The sequence below is a fragment of the Bufo bufo genome, chromosome 5 (genome assembly GCF_905171765.1).
Source record: "Bufo bufo chromosome 5, aBufBuf1.1, whole genome shotgun sequence".
Taxonomy (NCBI): domain Eukaryota; kingdom Metazoa; phylum Chordata; class Amphibia; order Anura; family Bufonidae; genus Bufo; species Bufo bufo.
In genome coordinates this window covers 350,582,148-350,608,220 of record NC_053393.1, presented here as the reverse complement: position 1 = coordinate 350,608,220, position 26,073 = coordinate 350,582,148, and the positions used below count along the sequence as shown (strand labels likewise).

At 44.4% G+C, this 26,073-nt stretch overlaps 1 protein-coding gene and 1 long non-coding RNA gene across 2 annotated transcripts in view; both read left to right on the top strand.

Moving 5' to 3' along the window:
• MYO10 (myosin X) overlaps positions 1-26,073 on the top strand; it is a 256,328-nt gene that overhangs the window by 174,360 nt on the left and 55,895 nt on the right. Inside the window, exon 20 of the mRNA XM_040431698.1 lies at positions 25,886-26,010. Within this exon, the coding sequence (XP_040287632.1) occupies positions 25,886-26,010 (125 nt within the window). The remainder of the gene's footprint in view (positions 1-25,885; positions 26,011-26,073) is intronic.
• Positions 433-21,987, top strand: LOC121000920. Its single transcript, XR_005778936.1, has 3 exons — positions 433-462; positions 8,868-8,871; positions 21,895-21,987. It is a non-coding gene; the product is annotated as an uncharacterized LOC121000920 (long non-coding RNA).

Below are 26,073 nucleotides of genomic sequence, written 5' to 3'. Positions count from 1 at the left end.
CTATTTCTGAACAATAGTTTTAGTTATATATTTTTCTCATTTCACTTCACCAACTTAGACTATTGTGTTCTGATCCATCACATAAAATTCAGATTAACAAAACATTGAACATAAGGCTGTAATGTAACAAAAAATGAAAAAAGTCAAGGGCAGTGAATACTTTTGCAAGGCACTATGTACAATAGTAAGGTTTGCCTTTGTTTCCAAACAGTAATGTCCACCTTTGTACCCCAACAGTAATGTCCACAGTTGTGCCGCATATAGTATTAATATCCCCTCCTATTAGGGTCCATTTGCACATCCGCAAAATGGGTCTGCATCTGTTCCACAATCTTGCGGAACATGTGCGGACCCATTCATTTTTAATAGGGCCGGAATGTGCTGTCCGCATCCGCATTTACGGATATGCACTTCCGGATCCCCACTTCTATTCCGCAAAAAAATAGAACATGTCCTATTCTTGTCCGCAATTGCGGACAAGAAAAGGCATTTTTCATGAGAGTGCCGGCGATGTGCGGTCCGCAAAATGTGGAACGCACATTGCCGTCTCCGTGTTCTGTGGATCCGCAAAACACATACGGACGTGTGAATGGACCCTTAGACTGAACTAGCCCACCAGAGTACCAGAGGTGGGCTCAGTCTCTAAAAACATATTGGGCTTTAAAGTTTCAATAGGAAAAAAAATACATTTGGAGACAGTTAATTGCCGCGAGGGTCTATTTCTTTGATTCAAAACCTATTAGACTTTATTGATGACATAGAGATTGGGCCCCAAGAATAATTGGAACCCCAGTCCGACACTGATGTCCTGCATCTGGCTCCGTTAGTACATTATTGTCCTGCAATGTATAGTAATGTCCCTCACTGTGCTCTGTAATTATTGTAATGTCCTTCATTGTATGGTGATTGTCCATATTGCCTCCTTTGCTGGCTTGATTCATTTTTCCATCGCTCATTTCCAGGGTTCACAGCCACCTCTGCAGCACAGATACAGGGTGGTTGGTATGGGATCTGCTGTGCATGTGTGCCTATGCACCATGGTCCTGGTCATCAGAGAGGCCAGCGCATTTTCCTATAGTGTGCAAGCACGGCCACCACTTCTGGATTGCAGGGTGGTCATAACTATGGCACTCCACACAAGTTGTCTTTTGAGATTTAAAACATTTTATTCAATAATGTGCAAAATATCCAGGTGAGTATACACTTAATCAGTTATCAACCTGGAGGTTTCCCTATATTTCTGCTGCCACAGGCACATGGGTGAAAAAGGTCCGCAGTGGGCTGAAATGTCCAGTATAAAACAGGGTGGCTGATAAGTGAATAAGTGTATACTCATCTGGATAGTTTGCACATTATTGAATAAAATGTTTTGAATCGCAAAGGACTTTTTGAGTGCCATAGAATTTTCTTCTAGTGCTCCTCACACTGACCTAGATAGTTCAATGCATGGTTGAACACAAAACCCTAGCTTTGTGCTTTCAGAGGTTTCGTATTTTTGCCTTGAATAGTTGCCCTGCATCTATGAGGTAGGTAAGAATGGGATTCTCTGTTCAGTTATTAGTGACAGACAAAGAATGTACACTGTGTTTTCTCCCCCTGAAACAGGTCATATTCACTGTCACCATCAATGTCTGTGTCCTCCAAAGGTGACAATCTCATAATTCAGGTCTCGGGGTCATTGTTGGTTCAAAAAAACTGATTATTGTACAATGCTTTAAGTAGAGCACATACAAAAGCCGTCTACCTCTAAAAAGAAAGTAGCATAAGATCAGCAACCTGTCTGAGGAAACTACTCCCAAGGAGTGTAAAGACGAAAAATGAAATGCTTTCCTATGGTAGAGAAATGACTGACCTTTTCTGGTATAGGTGGTCAATGTTTGGGCGTTCCTTGGGATGAGCAACCTTGAAGAGGCTACCAAGTTAATAGTGAAGTCTGACCTTAATAGGACAATCCTCTAGTCCCAGGATCTCAGGGTCCATACCATACAATATCTATACCACCAATACATGTAGTGCAGTACTTGGTGACCACTCCAATACAGCAAACACTTTTACTTTAGAACATAGAATATAAAGCAGGCCGATATCTTGAAATCCTTTATTCAAGTCAGTCTGATAGATGGTGAGAGTGAGGATGATAGCAAATATAGTGACTCCTATATTCAAGCATCACTGATTTACACCTCGTTGTTCAAACATTCATCTTTGTTTCTGGGCTCTGCTAAAGGAAAGTTACAAAAATAAATCTTTGTTCAATGAAGCTTTGGATATATTGTGTGTGTCACTGGAAAGATTTCTTCTCAATATCAGATTGTAACTATTGACTCTACAGACAAAGGGATTTTCCTGTCTAACAAATAGCAGCCTGACATTTGTGTTATTACAGACAGAACAAATATGTACAAATCGGACCTAAATTATCACCATGAAGACATAAAAGCTATACAGGTTAATTGTCAAATTAATTCATTACATTAACATATTAGCATTGTCATTATAGTATCATGAAATCAATTTGTAAAGAGCTCAGTGGACAATTTTCTCAAGGTTTTTCTGGAACAGTTAAAAGAAAATGTGACTTGAAGTTGCTTGTACTCAGAAAAGTATTTTATGTTCCATTACCTCTCAAGACTGGGGTTCTCTTTCAGACTCCAGCCATCCTCGTAAAAGCAATTCCAGAAGATAGATAGATAGATAGATAGATAGATAATAGATATGAGATAGATACATGCAGGGCTGGGACAAGGCCATTTGGTGCCCAGGGCGAACGATGGCAAACTGCGCCCCCCCACCCCCATACCATGGGCACAGTGGCTGCGTGTGATGGGCACAGTGGCTGCGTTTGATGGGACATTGGCGACAATTGATGGCACAGTGGCTGCATGTGATGGCACAGTGGCTGGGTTGGTGGCATAGTGAGGCTGTGAAGCTGCAAGCATGGCTCAAAATAACACAAACACTTTTTTTTATTGCCATTTTTATTAACAAAGTGCTGGTCACCTCAGTCAGCCTCCTCCACCAGCATACTGGTGGCAATTGATCAGGCAAACTGGCAGCACGCTGGCGGCAATTGATGGGCACAGTGGGGCAAACTGGCAACAATTGATGGGCACAGTGGCTGTGTTTGATGGGCACAGTGGCTGTGTTTGAGGGGCAGAGTGGCTGCGTTTAATGGGTACAGTGACTGCGTTTAATGGGTACAGTGGCTGCGTTTGATGGTACAGTGCTGCGTTTGATGAGCAGAGTGGCTGCGTTTGATCGGCACAGTGGCTGCGTTTGATGGGCAAAGTGGCGAAAATTGACGAGTGGCACAGTGGCTGCGTGTGTTGGCACAGTGGCTGTGTGTGATGGCACAGTGGCTGCATGTGATGGCACAGGGGCTGCATGTGATGGCACAGGGGCTGCATGTGATGGCACAGTGGCTGAGTGTGTTGGCACAGTGGCTGCATGTGATGGCACAGTGGCTGCGTTAGGTGGCACAGTGGCTGCATGATGGGCATAGTGGCGACAATTGATGGCACAGTGGCTACGGTTGGTGGGCACAGAGTGGCTGCATGTGATGGCACAGTGAAGCTGCAATTAATGTTGTTTTTTTTTTTACAGAAAAGGCAAGCTTAAAATAACACAAAATCATTTCTTTAAACTGCTTTTTTTTTATTAAAAAAATTATGATCATCTCAGTCCAATCCCCCCCCCCCCCGGGGGGGGGGGGGGATTGGACTGAGATGACCATAATTTTTTTAATAAAAAAAATTAGTTTGTTATTTGTATTACATTATTTTCTTACTTTTTACAGTCTGTGTGTGAGTAGCAGCTAGTGAAGGCAGGCTCCTCGTGGCTTGTTCTTCACGCGCCGACACAGCTCCCTGTAGGCTGCGCGAGTCCTCCCTCTCTCACCTCACACCTCGCCTCCGGCGTGAGCCGCGTGACTCACACGGCGCACGCCGGTGGTATCAACCAAATGAATCATCCTCCATGGGGGGGGGGGGGGCGAGGAAACGCAGAGGAGGAAAGGGAGCCCGAGCCAGGAGCGCAGTCGGCACAAAATTCATAGGGGGAGAGAAGGAGCAGCGCTGACATGGCTGGTGTGGACGGTGTAGGCGGGTGCAGGAGCGCACTCAGCACAGCAAGCACAGCAAGTGGCCAGGGCCGCTGATAGAAATCATGGGGCCCCGTACAGCATACATGACGGGGCCCCCTTCAGCTCCACCCCCTGATCCCTCCTTCAGCCACACCCCTGGCCCCGCCCTTGGCCCCTCCCCAGACGCCGCCTTGAAACAACATGCAGATTTGTCTACAAGTGATATTTATTTTTCTCCAGCCAGTTATAAGTTTTATTATCCAAAAAAACATAAGTAATGTGGATGACACTTATGGGGGGATCTGTGGATGACACTTATGGGGGGATCTGTGGATGACACTTATGGGGGGGGGGTCTGTGGATGACACTTATGGGGGGGGGTCTGTGGATGACACTTATGGGGGGTCATCTGTGAATGGCGCTGTTATGGAGGGGATCTGTGAATGGCACTGTTATGGAGGGGATCTGTGAATGGCACTTTTATGGAGGGGATCTGTGGATGGCACTGTTATGGAGGGGATCTGTGGATGGCACTGTTATGGAGGGGATCTGTGGATGGCACTGTTATGGAGGGGATCTGTGGATGGCACTGTTATGGAGGGGATCTGTGGATGGCACTGTTATGGAGAGGATCTGTGGATGCACTGTTATGGAGGGGATCTGTGGATGGCACTGTTATGGGGGGATCTGTGGATGGCACTGTTATAGAGGGGGATCTGTGGATGACACATACCGTATATAGCATCTTATGCTATGTGTCATCCACAGATACCCCTCCATAACAGTGCCATTCACAGATACCCTCCATAACAGTGCCATCCACAGATCCCCCCCATAACAGTCATCCACAGATCCCCCCATAACAGTGTCATCCACTTGTTTATAATAGGAGAAAGCATTCATTTTAAAACACGTGTGTAAACACGAATATGAACTTTGCCCCACGATAGCTCTTTTGTAGAACCCCCATAAAAACTTACAGTTACTTGACTTGGCCCTTGGGGATCTCGGACGCCACTTCAACACCTTGGCCGGGGGCTCGGCGGAGCTGATGTTGTGCTTTAACCTAATGAGAAAGATTTCATAATAAGGATTTGGAGAAAGGGCAGAGGGATAGCAGAGCAGGGAGAGGCTGGTGCTGCTACTAGGGGGTCATACCATGGGGGAGTAATAAAGCCCACCATAATGCCCCCCCAGTAGTAAAAATTCTCCTTATAATATGCAAAACATTTGTAATGCCCCAGTTGAGCTAATGTTCCATAATGTGCCAATATAAAATACCCCTTCTCAGTGCCCCCGTAGATGACCCCCATAGTGCCCCCCCCCCCCCCCCCTTCCCCATAGTACCCACCATAATGTGTCCCAGTAATAAAATGCCCCTATACAGAGCCCCCATATAAAATATCTTCTTTTTTAGCCTCAGTAGATGGCCTATAGTGCCCCCCAATAATCTGCAGTAAGATGTGCCCCCATAGATGCCCCAATCATGTGCCAGTAATAAGGGCCCCCCACCATCATGTGCCAGTAGCCAGAGCCCCCCATATCATGTCAGTAGCCAGAGCCCCCCCATTATCATGTGTCAGTAGCCAGAGCCCCCCATATCATGTGCCAGTAGCCAGAGTGCCCCCCATATCATGTGCCAGTAGCCAGAGTGCCCCCATATCATGATGCCATTAGCCAGAGTGCTCCCAATCATGTGCAGAATAAGAGCCCCCCCACCATCATGTTGCCAGTAGCAGAGCCCCCCCATATCATGTGCCAGTAGCCAGAGCCCCCCCATATCATGTGCCAGTAGCCCCCCTTATGTGCCAGTAGCCCCCCCTATGTGCCAGTAGCCCCCCTTAATCATGTGCCAGTAGACCCCATTATCATGTGCCAGTAGCCCCCCTTATGTGCAGTCGCCCCCCTATGTGCCAGTAGCCCCCCCTTATTCACTGCTGCCAGTAGACCCCCTTTATCATGTGCCAGTAGCCAGAGCCCCCCCCCATATCATGTGCCAGTAGCCCACGATCCCCCCCCATTATCATGTGCCAGTAGCCAGAGTGCCCCCATATCATGTGCCAGTAGCCCCCCATATCATGTGCCAGTAGCCCCCCCTTATCATGTGCCAGCCCAGTAGTCCCCCCTTATCATGTGCCCAGCCCAGTAGTCCCCCCTTATCATGTGCCAGCCCAGTAGTCCCCCCTTATCATGTGCCAGCCCAGTAGCCCCCCTTATCATGTGCCAGCCCAGCCCAGTAGTCCCCCCTTATGTGCCAGCCCAGTAGCCCCCCCTTATGTGCCAGCCCAGTAGCCCCCCCTTATCATGTGCCAGCCCAGTATTGTACCTATATAAAAAAAATAAAAAAATAATACACTTATACTTACCTCCAGCAATGCGATGCAGGCCACCTCTTCCGTCTGTGTCCCTCGCTATATACGGCTCAGGCGACGCGATGACGTCATCGCGCCATCACCGGCCTCTGATAGGCTGCCAGCACTAAGCCGGCAGCCTATCAGAGGAACAGGAGGGGACACACCTCTCCCTCCTCTGCCGCAGCACAGACAGGCATCTGTATTGCCGTCCTGAGGACGGCAATACAGATGACTATGGAGATGAGCGCTTCCGCAATGGAGGCGCTCATCTCCTGCTCTGCCCTGCCGCCGGCCGCGGCCGCCCCCACTTGTCACCAGGGCCGCAGCGCTGGGGTGCGGGGCACCCACTGCACCCCGTGTAGGATCGGCCCTGAAAATGGCTCGGGAGTCGGCAGCCCGGGCCCCCCTGCCAGGCAGTGCTGGCACTTCACCTGCGCCCCCCCTCCTGTCCGCAAATGGTAGCGCCCAGGGCACCCGCTCCTTCGGCCCCTGCCTTGTACCGGCCCTGGATACATGATAGATAGGTGGATGATAGATAGATAGATAGATAGATAGATAGATATGAGATAGGTACATGATAGATAGGTGGATAATAGATAGATAGATAAGAGATGGATAGATACTAGATAGATAGATAGATAGATAGATAGATAGATAGATAGATAGATAGATAACTAGATGATAGATAGGTGGATAGATAGATACATGATAGATAGGTGGATAATAGATAGATAGATAGATAGATAGATAGATAGATAGATAGATAGATAGATAGATAGATAACTAGATGATAGATAGGTGGATAGATAGATACATGATAGATAGGTGGATAATAGATAGATAAGAGATGGATAGATACTAGATAGATAGATAGATAGATAGATAGATAGATAGATAGATAACTACATGATAGATATATAGATAGATAGAAGATAAATGGATAGATAGATAGATAGATAGATAGATAGATAGATAATGACAATAGATATGAGATAGATGGATAGATAGATAATAGATAGATAGGTAGATAGATAATGACAATAGATATGAGATAGATAGATAGATGATAGATAGATAGATTGTAATTATATAAACATGGGGATTAGGTGTTTTAGGGTGATAGTGGCGTTTGCCATCAACCCGTTGTACACCGCTGGACTCCCCCCTTGTATGAATGAGTAACCAGGATATGATCAGTGTAATCAGTCCGTTGCTAAGTATGGTCGTCAGGTGACCAATCACATGATCTCTATGCCTGTTTGACTGTGTCCGCCCTGTGTGGGAACGAGCATGCTCAGTCTGTGTGTGGTGCCGAGTCGCCATCTTGACTGTGGGCCGTTGGCTGTTACATGTTATGGGTAGTCTCGCGGGATGTAACACTCCCCGCGCCTGCGTAATGTTAATGTTAAGTCCTGCAGTCTCCAGCGACATGTGAGAATTCCATATTAAATGAATCACCTTTTTGAATTAACACAATCATGTACACCTGCAACAGAATATTAATTGATGATGTTATGCACTATAACTGTATGTATTGATGGTCATTATTTGTGGCACATAGCACTTTTTAGATATTGGATTCTGTCTTTCACAATATAATTATGTACAATTGGGATTCACTGATTTTATTAATATTTTTTGCATTAATTAAGATATAATTATGTAATCACTTTTGTTAACTGTGTATGCTTTATAAGCACCTGAGTTTGCACTTTGTATTATGGCTTGACAAAGGCTCCATAGAGTGAGCTGAAACGTTGCTGTCTACACATGGGTGAATAAATACCCTTTTTTTCACGGGTATACTTGTGTGCTGCCTTGGATCTTTCCTACATATACTCAGCTGGATCCAAGTCCGTGATCCATCTCAAGGAATTGCACCACCTTGGATTTGTGTGCTGCTCATCTATTTTTCTACATAGATAAATAGATAACTACATGATAGATATATAGATAGATAGAAGATAAATGGATATTAAATGATAGATAGGTAGATAGATAATAGATATTAGGTTTCGTTCACATCAACGTTCAGCCTTTCCGTTCTCCTGCTCTGTTATAGGAGCAGGAGAACGGAAAGGACAGATTCGGCACATAACTGAGACGAACGGAACCTAAGGACCCCATAGACTATAATGGGGTCCGTTAGATTTCCGCTCAGAAGATGATTTTTGTGCATGCAGGACTTTTGTCTCCGCTTCAAAAATCTTCCTCTGAGCGGAAACCTAACGGACCCCATTATAGTCTATGGGGTCCGTAGGCTCAGTTCGGCTCAGTTATGTGCCGAATCCGTCCTTTCCGTTCTCCTGCTCCTGTAACTGAACAGGAGAACGGAGAGTAACGAAGCCTAAAATAAATGCATCAAGCATACTGTTGTGAAAGATCATATATATAATAAATATTATTTATCACTTGCGGTTACTCAAATTAAGGAGAGTGCGATCCATCGTATATGAATAGGTAACCATGAAGCGGCAGATGCTATATAATAGGCGTCTGATGGCCTGTTTGTAATGTTAATCTGTCTTTCATCTACGAGTCTGATTAAATTATGGAGAAAAGATGATTGTAGACAATGGAAGAAGACAGCCGACGCAGTGACCATACAGTGCTGAAATTAATCATTCAGAAAGTTTAATTGGCTTGACATAAGACCATATTATTAACACATTATGGGGAAGCTGAGGCAGTGTCCCTATAGAGTTCCTCATAAAAGATGCTCTAAATGGTCAGGCACTTGCCGAAAACCTGCTGTCATGTGAAACTGTCAAGTGCATAAACGTGTCATTAACCGCGAGAAACTTTATTGCTGGGAACATTGATATAGTCCTGGTGATAGATAGATAGATAGATAGATAGATAGATAGATAGATAGATAGATAGATAGATAGATAGATAGATAGATAGATAGATAGATAGATAGATAGATAAAAAAATGCATCAAGCATACTGTACTGAAATATTATATCAAATAAAATTCATCACTTGCCTTTAATCAAATTAAGGACAATGCGATCCACTGTATATAAATAGGTAACAATGGAGACGCAGATGCTATATAATAGGCGTCTGATGGCGTGATTATCGTGTTCAGTCAGGCTGGGTACGCAGTAGCAAACTATGGGTATCAGCCCCATAGTCAAGGTTGCCCTTCACTGTTTATGTGCTGTCTACAAGGTTAGATGTTTGTTTCAAAGATAAACCTGAGCAGTTTTGACTCCCAATGACATAAAAAGGGCCATGTATCAATATGTGTAACTGGGGCTGTTAAATGGCATACTCAATAGGGCAATATTTAGACTTGGACCATGTGAACTTAGTCTGTCTAAAACTACACCAGATTTATCCCAGTGACTGATGCAGGATGATAAATCTGGTACACCTTTAGACTGTCTAGTCTGACTTTACCCCACCTATTAGTAGGTTTACTTTACGCCATTTTTGGTGCACATTAGCGCATATCAAGCCCTTCTGGTAGACCACGTGATTCCTATCAAACCACCTTTCCCTTTAGAGCCAGATGGAAAAGTCTATAAAAACACTTAATAAATGTGGTGTACTGCATGTCTGCCCTAATATCTTTCACTCACTGGGGGTTATTTATGGAGACCAGCATACTCTACACTAGTCTTGATAACCCCTGCAGCACCAGAGGATGTGCTTAGTTAATGATGAGGTGCACGTCTTGTCATAAATTAAGGGCATCCTCCAGCCGGCCTTGCATCTAGAATGAAATCTTTCCATTGTCACCATTTATGCCATAAAACTGGCATGATGATGATAAATCTTCCAGGGCCGATTCCTCTGCCCATGCCACTCTCTTTTTCGTAACGTGCCAAGGGTGGTGTAAAAATAGCATTTACACAAAATGTTTTGTTGAAATGGCATTTAAAAAGTCACAAACCAGCGGTTTGTGACTTTGTGCCATTTTGTTTTGCGTAGGAGCAATGACACCCACAAAGTGTAATAAAAAAGTATCCCCTTAATTCTCAATATTCTCTCTTTTGTGGAAACATATTTACACGATGACATATTAAAGGGGTTGTGCAGCCAATAATATTAATGACCTATCCTCAGGATAGATCATCAATATCTGACTGGTGGAGGTCCGACTTACGGCACCCCCAGAATGAGCTATTTGATGAGGAGGAGGCGCTTGTACAAGCACTGCTTCCTCTTCAAGATTACACTGTGCGTTGTCTCACTTGCAGCGGTGGTGCAGTGTAATTAGACGTGCTCATCCCATTCAAGTAAATGGAAAAAGCACTTGTAATTACACTGCGGCGCCAAGACTTCCAAAACGACGCACATTGTAATCTTGAAGAGGAAGTAGCACTCATACGAGCACTGCCTCTTCTTCAAAACAGCTGATCGGCAGAGGTGCAGGGAGTTAGACCTCCACTGATCAGATATTGATGACCTGTCCAGACGATAGGTCAACAATATGTACTGACTCTACAATCCCTTTAAAGGGAACCTGTCACATTGAACATGGTATTTGAGCTGCAGGCAGCATGTTATGGAGCAGGAGGAGCGGAGCAGATTGATATAGAGTATTGTGGAAAAAAATTCTGTATAACCTGTAATTTATACATTGAAATTCCTGCTTATTCTGATTTTTGAAGTCAAAGGAGGCTGCCATTAGTGATTGACAGCTATCTCTGAATACTCAGTCATGGTGACAGGTGCCCTTTAACAAAGAAAATATGGCATGCACATATGAAAATCACCATAAGATCTCCACAGTCTACATACTGTGCTAGGTAGCAGTAGTCAGAGACATGCAGAAAGCTTCTGACCGCAGTTCAGAAAAAAACCCTCCCTGTAAATACCGGTAGTTACAGATTTGAGATACAAAGAGGCCATTATTATTAACAATAAACTGTACTTGAACTTGCATGTTTTATTTGCACAAGTCCTTAGGGGACCTCACATAACATCTAGAGGTGCTCAATACTGCAGAGCCACACGTTATGAGAGAACAGAAAACGGTCACTTCTAAGGGGAAGGATATAGACCATAGATTGTATATCCTTTAAATATATATTGTATTTGCTGGTGTTAAAATAAAAACAATATAAAGTCACCTAACTCATTATAGAGTATACTAACCATATCTCATCTCCACCCTAGGATAGGAACCTGCGCGCTACTGTACATTTGTAGTATAGGATAGATGTCAGTTTTCAGGCATCAGGGCATAGCAAAAACATGGCCTTAGTTGTTATTTGGGTTTTTTATTTTTTTTTATTTTTATCAGCCAATTAAAAAAGCAACACAGAATTGATAGGGTATTTCCTGTGTTATTAGGTAAATTGTCAAAAATGGCTGCAAAACCTGGTCTCCATTGTATATGCAGCTTGTTTACTTCAGTGGGTTGGTCCATGAACAATATTTATCACCTCTCCGCAGGATAGGGGATTAATGCATGTTCGCTGGGGATTCAACCACTGGGACCCCAAAAATCATGATAACAGGGGTCCCCATTTCACCTGCATGTAAAGAGTGGTAGTGCACATGCATAGAAGTGAATGGAGTAGCAGGCATGCATGGACACTAGCATTTCATTCACACAGAGGACTCACGGACCCTCATTTTGTGATTGATGAAGTCCCAGTGTTTGGACCCTCAGACATGAAACGTTTATCACCTATCCTCTGAGTGATAAATGCTGTTTGCTGGCTAACCCCTTAGTATGAGAGAAAGAGAGAGAAGTTTAGGTCCCTTTTAAAGGAACCTTCCTACAATGTGTTATGCCTAGCCCTGAATCGGCAGTGCATGAAACAAAGATTCAGAAAGCACCAGAGAATCGGCGTTAGGTTCCATCTTTTCAAGCTCTGCGCTAGGTATAGGAAAGTAAATGAGTTTTTCATGAAGTATTGCTTACAAGATGGCACTATTTTACATGACCTTAACCAAAACCTGTATCTTTGATCATAGAATTGACAGTGTATACGTTACATGGGTCTTTTAGGTTCTGGCAACTACTATAACCTTATTCTTCTCTGCATTTGTATAGGTTGTATAGTGTTTTCAGCAATTTGCTTGGTTAGGACAGTTATGCATTACCTTATTTCTTGTCGCTGTTACAGTATGTCAGGGTTTGGTACATTTTGTACTCAGGCCGGCATACTTGATCGCATAGTAAATGACAGAACAAATACAGGCTCTGATTTATGATGCATACAAGAAATAACAATGTCAATCAGAGATAAGAGGTGAATGCATTGCATTGTGATTCTGGGACAAGGAAGAACAAGTGGGTTTATGGAGTGGCAACATGTATTATACCATACAGACATCTTGTACTTTTCAAAAGTATGTTGAAAATGTATCGAAGCAAAGTGAGAAACAACAAGGTTAGATACCACTAGAGTTGAGCGAACACCTGGATGTTCGGGTTCGAGAAGTTCGGCCGAACTTCCCGGAAATGTTCGGGTTCGGGATCCGAACCCAATCCGAACTTCGTCCCGAACCCGAACCCCATTGAAGTCAATGGGGACCCGAACTTTTGGGCACTAAAAAGGCTGTAAAACAGCCCAGGAAAGAGCTAGAGGGCTGCAAAAGGCAGCAACATGTAGGTAAATCCCCTGCAAACAAATGTGGATAGGGAAATGAATTAAAATAAAAATAAAAAAAATAAAAATGAACCAATATCAATTGGACAGAGGTCCCATAGCAGAGAATCTGGCTTCACGTCAGCAGAGAATCAGTCTCTTCATGCCATAGCAAAGAATCTGGCTTCATGTCAGCAGAGAATCAGTCTCTTCATGCCATAGCAGAGAATCTGGCTTCATGTCAGCGCAGAATCAGTCTTCATGTCATAGCAGAGAATCAGGCTTCACGTCACCCACCACTGGAACAGGCCACTGTCACACATTTAGGCCCAGGCACCCAGGCAGAGGAGAGAGGTCCCGTAACAGAGAATCTGGCCTTATGTCAGCGCAGAATCTGTCTTCATGTCATAGCAGAGAATCAGGCTTCACGTCACCCACCACTGGAACAGGCCACTGTCACACATTTAGGCCCCGGCACCCAGGCAGTGGAGAGAGGTCCCGTAACAGAGAATCTGGCCTTATGTCAGCACAGAATCTGTATTCATGTCATAGCAGAGAATCAGGCTTCACGTCACCCACCACTAGAACAGGCCACTGTCACACATTTAGGCCCCGGCACCCAGGCAGAGGAGAGAGGTCCCGTAACAGAGAATCTGGCCTTATGTCAGCGCAGAATCTGTCTTCATGTCATAGCAGAGAATCAGGCTTCACGTCACCCACCACTGGAACAGGCCACTGTCACACATTTAGGCCCCGGCACCCAGACAGAGGAGAGCGGTCCCGTAACAGAGAATCTGGCCTTATGTCAGCGCAGAATCTGTCTTCATGTCATAGCAGAGAATCAGGCTTCACGTCACCCACCACTGGAACAGGCCACTGTCACACATTTAGGCCCCGGCACCCAGGCAGTGGAGAGAGGTCCCGTAACAGAGAATCTGGCCTTATGTCAGCGCAGAATCTGTCTTCATGTCATAGCAGAGAATCAGGCTTCACGTCACCCACCACTGGAACAGGCCACTGTCACACATTTAGGCCCAGGCACCCAGGCAGAGGAGAGAGGTCCCGTAACAGAGAATCTGGCCTTATGTCAGCGCAGAATCTGTCTTCATGTCATAGCAGAGAATCAGGCTTCACGTCACCCACCACTGGAACAGGCCACTGTCACACATTTAGGCCCAGGCACCCAGGCAGAGGAGAGAGGTCCCGTAACAGAGAATCTGGCCTTATGTCAGCGCAGAATCTGTATTCATGTCATAGCAGAGAATCAGGCTTCACGTCACCCACCACTGGAACAGGCCACTGTCACACATTTAGGCCCCGGCACCCAGGCAGAGGAGAGAGGTCCCGTAACAGAGAATCTGGCCTTATGTCAGCGCAGAATCTGTCTTCATGTCATAGCAGAGAATCAGGCTTCACGTCACCCACCACTGGAACAGGCCACTGTCACACATTTAGGCCCAGGCACCCAGGCAGAGGAGAGAGGTCCCGTAACAGAGAATCTGGCCTTATGTCAGCGCAGAATCTGTATTCATGTCATAGCAGAGAATCAGGCTTCACGTCACCCACCACTGGAACAGGCCACTGTCACACATTTAGGCCCCGGCACCCAGGCAGAGGAGAGAGGTCCCGTAACAGAGAATCTGGCCTTATGTCAGCGCAGAATCTGTCTTCATGTCATAGCAGAGAATCAGGCTTCACGTCACCCACCACTGGAACAGGCCACTGTCACACATTTAGGCCCAGGCACCCAGGCAGAGGAGAGAGGTCCCGTAACAGAGAATCTGGCCTGATGTCAGCGCAGAATCAGTCTTCATGTCATAGCAGAGAATCAGGCTTCACGTCACCCACCACTGGAACAGGCCACTGTCACACATTTAGGCCCCGGCACCCAGACAGAGGAGAGGTTCATTCAACTTTGGGTTGCCCCGCAATATAATGGTAAAATTAAATTAAAAATAGTATTGAATGAGGAAGTGCCCTGGAGTAGAATAATATATTGTTAAGGGGAGGTAGTTAATATCTAATCTGCACAAGGGATGGACAGGTCCTGTGGGATCCATGCCTGGTTCATTTTTATGAACGTCAGCTTGTCCACATTGGCTGTAGACAGGCGGCTGCGTTTGTCTGTAATGACGCCCCCTGCCGTGCTGAATACACGTTCAGACAAAACGCTGGCCGCCGGGCAGGCCAGCACCTCCAAGGCATAAAAGGCTAGCTCTGGCCACGTGGACAATTTGGAGACCCAGAAGTTGAATGGGGCCGAACCATCAGTCAGTACGTGGAGGGGTGTGCACAGGTACTGTTCCACCATGTTAGTGAAATGTTGCCTCCTGCTAACACGTTCCGTATCAGGTGGTGGTGCACTTAGCTGTGGCGTGTTGACAAAACTTTTCCACATCTCTGCCATGCTAACCCTGCCCTCAGAGGAGCTGGGCGTGACACAGCTGCGTTGGCGACCTCTTGCTCCTCCTCTGCCTTCGCCTTGGGCTTCCACTGGTTCCCCTGTGACATTTGGGAATGCTCTCAGTAGCGCGTCTACCAACGTGCGCTTGTACTCGCGCATCTTCCTATCACGCTCCAGTGTAGGAAGTAAGGTGGGCACATTGTCTTTGTACCGGGGATCCAGCAGGGTGGCAACCCAGTAGTTCGCACACGTTTAAATGTGGGCAACTCTGCTTTCGTTGCGCAGGCACTGCAGCATGTAGTCGCTCATGTGTGCCAGGCTGCCCAGAGGTAAGGACAAGCTGTCCTCTGTGGGAGGCGTATCGTCATCGTCCTGTGTTTCCCCCCAGCCACGCACCAGTGATGGGCCCGAGCTGCTTTGGGTGCCACCCCGCTGTGAACATGCTTCATCCTCATCCTCCTCCACCTCCTCCTCATCCTCGTCCTCCTCGTCCTCCAGTAGTGGGCCCTGTCTGGCCACATTTGTACCTGGCCTCTGGTGTTGCAAAAAACCTCCCTCTGAGTCACTTCGAAGAGACTGGCCTGAAAGTGCTAAAAATGACCCCTCTTCCTCCTCTTCCTCTGGGCCACCTCCTCTTCCATCATCGCCCTAAGTGTTTTCTCAAGGAGACATAGAAGTGGTATTGTAACGCTGATAACGGCGTCATCGCCACTGGCCATGTTGGTGGAGTACTCGAAACAGCGCAACAGGGCACACAGGTCTCGCATGGAGGCCCAGTCATTGGTGGTGAAGTGGGTCTGATCCACAGTGCGACTGACCCGTGCGTGCTGCAGCTGAAACTCCACTATGGCCTGCTGCTGCTCGCACAGTCTGTCCAGCATATGCAAGGTGGAGTTCCACCTGGTGGGCACGTCGCATATGAGGCGGTGAGCGGGAAGGCCGAAGTTACGCTGTAGCGCAGACAGGCGAGCAGCGGCAGGGTGTGAACGCCGGAAGCGCGAACAGACGGCCCGCACTTTATGCAGCAGCTCTGACATGTCGGGGTAGTTGCGAATGAACTTCTGCACCACCAAATTCAGCACATGCGCCAGGCAAGGGATGTGCGTCAAACCGGCTAGTCCCAGAGCTGCAACGAGATTTCGCCCATTATCGCACACCACCAGGCCGGGCTTGAGGCTCACCGGCAGCAACCACTCGTCGGTCTGTTGTTCTATACCCCGCCACAACTCCTGTGCGGTGTGGGGCCTGTCCCCCAAACATATGAGTTTCAGAATGGCCTGCTGACGTTTACCCCGTGCTGTGCTGAAGTTGGTGGTGAAGGTGTGTGGCTGACTGGATGAGCAGGTGGAAGAAGAGGAGGAGGAAGCTGAGGAGGAGGAGGAGGAGACAGGAGGCAAAGAATGTTGCCCTGCGATCCTTGGCGGCGGAAGGACGTGCGCCAAACGGCTCTCCGCCTGGGGCCCAGCCGCCACTACATTTACCCAGTGTGCAGTTAGGGAGATATAGCGTCCCTGGCCGTGCTTACTGGTCCACGTATCTGTGGTTAGGTGGACCTTGCCACAGATGGCGTTGCGCAGTGCACACTTGATTTTATCGGACACTTGTTTGTGCAGGGAAGGCACGGTTCTCTTGGAGTAGTAGTGGCGCCTGGGAACAACATACTGTGGGACAGCAAGTGACATGAGCTGTTTGAAGCTGTGTGTGTCCACCAGCCTAAATGACAGCATTTCATAGGCCAGTAGTTTAGAAATGCTGGCATTCAGGGCCAGGGATCGAGGGTGGCTAGGTGGGAATTTACGCTTTCTCTCAAATGTTTGTGAGATGGAGAGCTGAACGCTGCCGTGTGACATGGTTGAGATGCTTGGTGACGCAGGTGGTGGTGTTGGTGGTACATCCCATGTTTGCTGGGCGGCAGGTGCCAACGTTCCTCCAGAGGCGGAGGAAGAGGCCGAGGCGGCGGCAGCAGCAGCAGGAGAGGCCGAGGCGGCGGCAGCAGCAGAAGAGGCCGAGGCGGCAGCAGCAGAAGAGGCAGCAGGGGGAGCCTGAGTGACTTCCTTGTTTTTAAGGTGTTTACTCCACTGCAGTTCATGCTTTGCATGCAGGTGCCTGGTCATGCAGGTTGTGCTAAGGTTCAGAACGTTAATGCCTCGCTTCAGGCTCTGATGGCACAGCGTGCAAACCACTCGGGTCTTGTCGTCAGCACATTGTTTGAAGAAGTGTCATGCCAGGGAACTCCTTGAAGATGCCTTTGGGGTGCTCGGTCCCAGATGGCGGCGGTCAGTAGCAGGCGGAGTCTCTTGGCGGCGGGTGTTCTGATTTTGCCCACTGCTCCCTCTTTTGCTACGCTGTTGGCTCGGTCTCACCACTGCCTCTTCCTCCGAACTCTGAAAGTCAGTGGCACGACCTTCATTCCATGTGGGGTCCAGGACCTCATCGTCCCCTGCATCGTCTTCCACCCAGTCTTGATCCCTGACCTCCTGTTCAGTCTGCACACTGCAGAAAGACGCAGCAGTTGGCACCTGTGTTTCGTCATCATCAGAGACGTGCTGAGGTGGTATTCCCATGTCCTCATCATCAGGAAAAATAAGTGGTTGTGCGTTAGTGCATTCTATCTCTTCCACCCCTGGGGAAGGGCTAGGTGGATGCCCTTGGGAAACCCTGGCAGCAGAGTCTTCAAACAGCATAAGAGACTGCTGCATAACTTGAGGCTCAGACAGTTTCCCTGATATGCATGGGGGTGATGTGACAGACCGATGGGCTTGGTTTTCATGCGCCATCTGTGCGCTTTCTGCAGAAGACTGGGTGGGAGATAATGTGAACGTGCTGGATCCACTGTCGGCCACCCAATTGACTAATGCCTGTACCTGCTCAGGCCTTACCATCCTTAGAACGGCATTGGGCCCCACCAAATATCGCTGTAAATTCTGCTGGCTACTGGGACCTGAGGTAGTTGGTTCACTAGGACGTGTGGCTGTGGCAGAACGGCCACGTCCTCTCCCAGCACCAGAGGGTCCACTAACACCACCACGACCATGTCCACGTCCGCGTCCCTTATTAGATGTTTTCCTCATTGTTCCCGTTCACCACAATTTTGAGAATGGCAAATTTGGGAATGCTTTTTCAACCCAGAACAAAAAGTCTGCTTTTACGGTCACTACAAATAACTTGACCAGCTAAAACAGTGCAGATTTGGTTGAATAGAGATGTGAGACCTGTTTTTTTTTTGCGCTGTGTGACAGGTATAGGTTTAATCACAGAATCACACTTCTATCAGCACGCTAGCGTGTGTCTTAGGTTTTTCTGAATGACACTATCAATACCTTCAATGTAAGATTTTCTTTTTGGGATAGATTTCAAGTAGGCCTCAAATACCATAAACTAGTTATTTTGAGAATGGCAAATTTGGGAATGCTTTTTCAACCCAGAACAAAAAGTCTGCTTTTACGGTCACTACAAATAACTTGACCAGCTAAAACACTGCAGATTTGGTTGAATAGAGATGTGAGACCTGTTTTTTTTTGCGCTGTGTGACAGGTATAGGTTTAATCACAGAATCACACTTCTATCAGCACGCTAGCGTGTGTCTTAGGTTTTTCTGAATGACACTATCAATACCTTCAATGTAAGATTTTCTTTTTGGGATAGATTTCAAGTAGGCCTCAAATACCAGAAACTAGTTATTTTGAGAATGGCAAATTTGGGAATGCTTTTTCAACCCAGAACAAAAAGTCTGCTTTTACGGTCACTACAAATAACTTGACCAGCTAAAACACTGCAGATTTGGTTAAATAGAGATGTGAGACCTGTTTTTTTTGCGCTGTGTGACAGGTATAGGTTTAATCACAGAATCACACTTCTATCAGCACGCTAGCGTGTGTCTTAGGTTTTTCTGAATGACACTATCAATACCTTCAATGTAAGATTTTCTTTTTGGGATAGATTTCAAGTAGGCCTCAAATACCAGAAACTAGTTATTTTGAGAATGGCAAATTTGGGAATGCTTTTTCAACCCAGAACAAAAAGTCTGCTTTTACGGTCACTACAAATAACTTGACCAGCTAAAACACTGCAGATTTGGTTGAATAGAGATGTGAGACCTGTTTTTTTTTTGCGCTGTGTGACAGGTATAGGTTTAATCACAGAATCACACTTCTATCAGCACGCTAGCGTGTGTCTTAGGTTTTTCTGAATGACACTATCAATACCTTCAATGTAAGATTTTCTTTTTGGGATAGATTTCAAGTAGGCCTCAAATACCAGAAACTAGTTATTTTGAGAATGGCAAATTTGGGAATGCTTTTTCAACCCAGAACAAAAAGTCTGCTTTTACGGTCACTACAAATAACTTGACCAGATAAAACACTGCAGATTTGGTTGAATAGAGATGTGAGACCTGTTTTTTTTTGCGCTGTGTGACAGGTATAGGTTTAATCACAGAATCACACTTCTATCAGCACGCTAGCGTGTGTCTTAGGTTTTTCTGAATGACACTATCAATACCTTCAATGTAAGATTTTCTTTTTGGGATAGATTTCAAGTAGGCCTCAAATACCAGAAACTAGTTATTTTGAGAATGGCAAATTTGGGAATGCTTTTTCAACCTAGAACAAAAAGTCTGCTTTTACGGTCACTACAAATAACTTGACCAGATAAAACACTGCAGATTTGGTTGAATAGAGATGTGAGACCTGTTTTTTTTGCGCTGTGTGACAGGTATAGGTTTAATCACAGAATCACACTTCTATCAGCACGCTAGCATGTGTCTAAGGTTTTTCTGAATGACACTATCAATACCTTCAATGTAAGATTTTCTTTTTGTGATAGATTTCAAGTAGGCCTCAAATACCAGAAACTAGTTATTTTGAGAATGGCAAATTTGGGAATGCTTTTTCAACCCAGAACAAAAAGTCTGCTTTTACGGTCACTACAAATAACTTGACCAGATAAAACACTGCAGATTTGGTTGAATAGAGATGTGAGACCTGTTTTTTTTTGCGCTGTGTGACAGGTATAGGTTTAATCACAGAATCACACTTCTATCAGCACGCTAGCGTGTGTCTTAGGTTTTTCTGAATGACACTATCAATACCTTCAATGTAAGATTTTCTTTTTGGGATAGATTTCAAGTAGGCCTCAAATACCAGAAACTAGTTATTTTGAGAATGGCAAATTTGGGAATGCTTTTTCAACCCAGAAAAAAAAGTGTGCTTTTACGGTCAATACAAATAACTTGACCAGCTAAAACAGTACAGATTTGGTTGAATAGAAATGTCAGGTCTATTTTTTAGGCGCTGGGTGACAGGGTCAACTTGCCCCTGATGTAATATATGGCCAAAAAATAACCACACTGTTGATGGTTAAATGCACTTGGGTGACACAGGCTCAGCCTGCACCAGATGTAGTATATGGCCAAAAAATAATCAGACTGTTGATGGTTAAATGCACTTGGGTGACACAGGCTCAGCCTGCACCAGATGTAGTATATGGCCAAAAAATAATCAGACTGTTGATGGTTAAATGCACTTGGGTGACACAGGCTCAGCCTGCAGCTGATGTAGTATATGGCCAAAAAATAACCAGACTGTTGATGGTTAAATGCACTTCGGTGACACAGGCTCAGCCTGCAGCTGATGTAGGATATAGCACAAAATAACCACACTATCGATGGTTAAATACACTTGGTGATAGCTCGTGCTGGCGCACCACAAGTCACAAAATGGCCGCCGATCACCCCAGAAAAAAAGTGATCTAAAAACGCTCTGGGCAGCCTCGAAAAAGTGAGCAAGTCAATAATAGCACTTCAGTGATCCACAGCTGCAGATCGATCACAGAATGAAGTCTTTTGGAGGAGTTAATCTGCCTAATCTCGCCCTAACGTCGCAGCTGCAACCTCTCCCTATACTGATCATAGCAGAGTGACGTGCGGCGCTACGTGACTCCAGCTTAAATAGAGGCTGGGTCACATGGTGCACTGGCCAATCACAGCCATGCCAATAGTAGGCATGGCTGTGATGGCCTCTTGGGCCAAGTAGTATGACGCTTGTTGATTGGCTGCTTCGCAGCCTTTCAAAAAGCGCCAAGAAAGCGCCGAACACCGAACCCGGACTTTTACGAAAATGTTCGGGTTCGGGTCCGTGTCACGGACACCCCAAAATTCGGTACGAACCCGAACTATACAGTTCGGGTTCGCTCATCCCTAGATACCACTCATTCTGCACCCATTGACTTCTCTAGGTCAAAGAGGCCCCGGAGAGATGATCACAGTCTATACAATGCCCCCTGAGACGGGGAAATGTTACTATGGATACTGAGCACATGTAAAGCACGGCTGTAGTGTTCATTATATCCCGACCTCTTTATTTCACTGGCGCAGGTCATTCTACAGCTTGTTCTTCATGTAAATGTAAGTCAGGGGACAAATCCAGTGCCAGATGCCGCTGGTTCTTTAGTATTCAAGGTAAAGTAATGTCTTCTCTCAGTATGTATCTAGAAGTGAAGAAAATGTAATAGGAATAGCTTACTCCTATGCGAATAGGGACCAGGTGCTCTAGGCCAGGAAAACTGTATCACCCATACAGAAAAGTATTAAAAATAAATAGATAAATTGGACTGGCACTCTGTGTGTGTGGTAAAATATGGATAAAATGGACTAAAATACAATGTAAGGTGATCGCACAATTTAATTCACAAAAACTCAAATTGCAATAAAATACACACGATTAAAGACAAAATCTGTGATAAAAAAACACTAAAAATGTATAGCAGCACTGACATGTATTATTTCATTTAATATTCCATGAAGCTATTCCAAACGTATTGGGTTCTAGCGATCAAATATCATATAATATCGATGGTATGGTAGTGTTTCATAAGAATGTCCCAATTATATTAGGTTCTAATAGGTTCCAGAATATTCTTTCTGCATATAATTCCGTGAATAGGAAACAGAAACAAAATATTGTCCTTTCTCTCAAAAGTATCTGTATAGAGGGGGCTAAAAACCGCTTGGTTCTGTAGTTGTTAGTTCTGTCCACAGTTTGAACACAGACCAATATACCTTTGGTCGCAGCCTAATTCAATGAGTGAATAAAGTGCTATGTGCTCCGAGGTAAGAGAGATGGGTCTTACCTTAGCCCGAATAATAGTTTAAAGTCAGGATGACTCCTGCTTACTTGATTCCTATGGTGAGCATAGTCCCGCGATTGGTGAAGCTGGACGCCGAAGCGGCGCAGTCTATGGCGTACTTCTGGCTTAGTTTGTAACAGGTTGCTTGTATCCCAGAGTGCCCGCGTCTCACGTGGTCTGTGACGTACCTCTGGTCCGAGACTGTAGCAAGGTATCGTGGGAACTGGTGTGCTTCTGGTCTGTGATTATGACAGAGTATCGCGGGAACTGTGCTCAGCGGATCCTGTATGAAGAAGATTTTCACTGGAGCGCTCCAGATTTTAAAAAAGATTATTCACAGACTTTGTATCATCTGTATCGAACTTACTAATGAGGAATAATAAATACTGCAGCTATTTTATAATGACAACAATAAACATATTGGCAACAAAAAATATGCATATAGACAACCAAAATATGTTGGCAACAAAAATTATCAAATGTTGCATTCAATAAATAGATAAAAACATTTATGACAATAAGATATATATAAAAATGTATATGTAAAAATATTAATAATTAAAACATGAGGTTGATACATATAGTAATACTCATAGTACAGATTAATTGTGATATTCAGCTGTTATGAAGAATACTGCAATATTCTTCATAACAGCTGAATATCACAATTAATCTGTACAATGAGTATTACTATATGTATCAACATCATGTTTTAATTATTTATATTTTTACATATACATTTTTATATATATCTTATTGTATAAATGTTTTTATCTATTTATTGAATGCAACATTTGATCATTTTTGTTGCCAACATATTTTGGTTGTCTATATGCATACATTTTTTTCGTTGCCAATATGTTTATTGTTGTCATTATAAAATAGCTGCAGTATTTATTATTCCTCATTAGTAAGTTCGAACCAAATACCATATTTGGTATAATCAACAAAAACGCAAAAATATTCAAAATAACACACCAAAACCGCATACGAAAGCATCTATGGAAAATAGAACAAAAAATCGGGATTTGAAATCCAAACCATTTTTTGGGTCTCTCTGTGTGGTCTATATAAAGTCAGCCCAAATTTTGGGAGATCAGCTCCCACTGAGGAAGGGGTAAAAGGTCCCCGAAACGCGTCTGGCGTAACCAGCTGATAAACTCCCACTTTGATCAAGGCCTTTCTTACAGATGATACAGATGATACAAAGTCTGTGAATAATCTTTTTTAAAATCTGGAGTGCTCCAGTGAAAATCTTCTTCATACAGGATCCGCTGAGCACAGTTCCCGCGATACTCTGTCATAATCACAGACCAGAAGCACGCCAGTTCCCACGATACCTCGCTACAGTCTCGGACCAGAGGTATGTCACAGACCACGTGAGACGCGGGCACTCTGGGATACAAGCAACCTGTTACAAACTAAGCCAGAAGTACGCCATAGACCGCGCCACTTCGGCGTCCAGCTTCACCAATCGCGGGACTACCCTCACCATAGGAATCAAGTAAGCGGGAGTCATCCTGACTTTAAACTATTATTCGGGCTAAGGTAAGACCCATCCCTCTTACCTCGGAGCACATAGCACTTTATTCACTCATTGAATTAGGCTGCGACCAAAGGTATATTGGTCTGTGTTCAAACTGTGGACAGGACTAACAACTACAGAACCAAGCGGTTTTTAGCCCCTTCTATACAGATACTTTTGAGAGAAAGGACAATATTTTGTTTCTGTTTCCTATTCACGGAATTATATGCAGAAAGAATATTCTTGAACCTATTAGAACCTAATATAATTGGGACATTCTTATGAAACACTACCATACCATCGATATTATATGATATTTGATCGCTAGAACCCAATACGTTTGGAATAGCTTCATGGAATATTAAATGAAATAATACATGTCAGTGCTGCTATACATTTTTAGTGTTTTTTATCACAGATTTTATCTTTAATCGTGTGTATTTTATTGCAATTTGAGTTTTTGTGAATTAAATTGTGTGATCACCTTACATTGTATTTTAGTCCATTTTATCCATATTTTACCACACACACAGAGTGCCAGTCCAATTTATCTATTTATGTATCTAGAAGTACTGCATTTCTGGGAAAGCTTTATTTAGGTACATTATTTAGTCACTGGACTGATTAGGTATGACTGGAAATGGTGAACATGATGCATTGAGATCTATATGTGTGTATATATTCACGGAAAGGTTTTTTTATTAGGGGCAGACTACATCGAGGCTAATACATATTAGAATGTAAAATTTTTCATTACATTTTCCTTTCTGGTTGCATTAAAGGAAATGTCACCAAAAAAAATTCTGCCACTTTAAACCAGATAGTTTATGATTGCAGACTTAATTTTTTTATTCCATTTCCAGAACATGATTATAGGGACTGACAACTTGGCTTAGCTCTTCTTAACAGCATTTAGAAAGTATTAAGAAAATTGCTTTACGGCAGCCACATGGGCCATAGACACAATGGTCAGGAGGGGATCCTGTCTTACCTGTCATTCTAATCCTAATGATATCACCTCTGTGTATAGATAAGGAGGTAACTTCAGTAAAGTGATCTGTACAGACCAAGAAGTGGTGCCTATTATTAGTGGCCAGTGTGAAAACAGCAGGATTTTATGGTTTTTGTTTAAATATAGATATTGGCATGGAAAGTTAAAAATAACATAATCAAAATCTCTTTAACAATATGTTAAACATAAAAATGTGATTTAAACAATAGGTCATTTTTTGATGACACATTTCCTTTAAAGCCTTCTTTCCTTCAGTTTCCTTTCTTTTGCTTCCTTTCCTTATCTTTCCTTCCTCCAATCCCTTCCTTCCTCCAAACCCTGCCTTCTTTCTTTCCTTCCCTTCCTTCCTTCCTTCCCCTTTCTTCTCTTCCTTCTTTCCTTTCTCTTCCTTCTTTTTCTCATTTCTCCACCTCCTTTCCTTCATTTTGATTAATTGGCTTCTCATATTTGGGGGTTACTGTCGATAATTCAGTACTTGTCACATGTTGGTTGTTGACTATTAATGTATGTGCATGTTCATATTGTTCCAATTAACTGTTTAAAGAAGACTCATTTGTCTTCATTAAAAACAATACCACCTCTCTAACCATTATGGGATTATGACAGAATATTATCCCTAAATATTAGCCATCTCCATTTTTTTTTTACTTAGCCATGGAAGGGATTGATCTTGTGCAGGTAAATCAGCCTGGCCATTGTTCAGTGTCTGTTATGTTATTGTATTTATTGCTGCAATAAATTGGCATTTTTTATTATGAAATAGTAATACACGATAAATATTTTTCTTTATCTGCATTAATGTGCTGTTTTCCCTGCTTTTTCTGCAGATGCCAGACCAGTTTGACCAGTCGGTGGTCCTCAATCAGTTAAGATACTCAGGAATGCTTGAAACAGTTAGAATCCGCAGAGCTGGTTTTCCTGTCAGAAGACCTTTTCATGATTTTTGTTTTAGGTCAGTATATTGCATTATTGCATTTCTTGCATTTATGTCCCTATATTTATGTTTAATATTTGC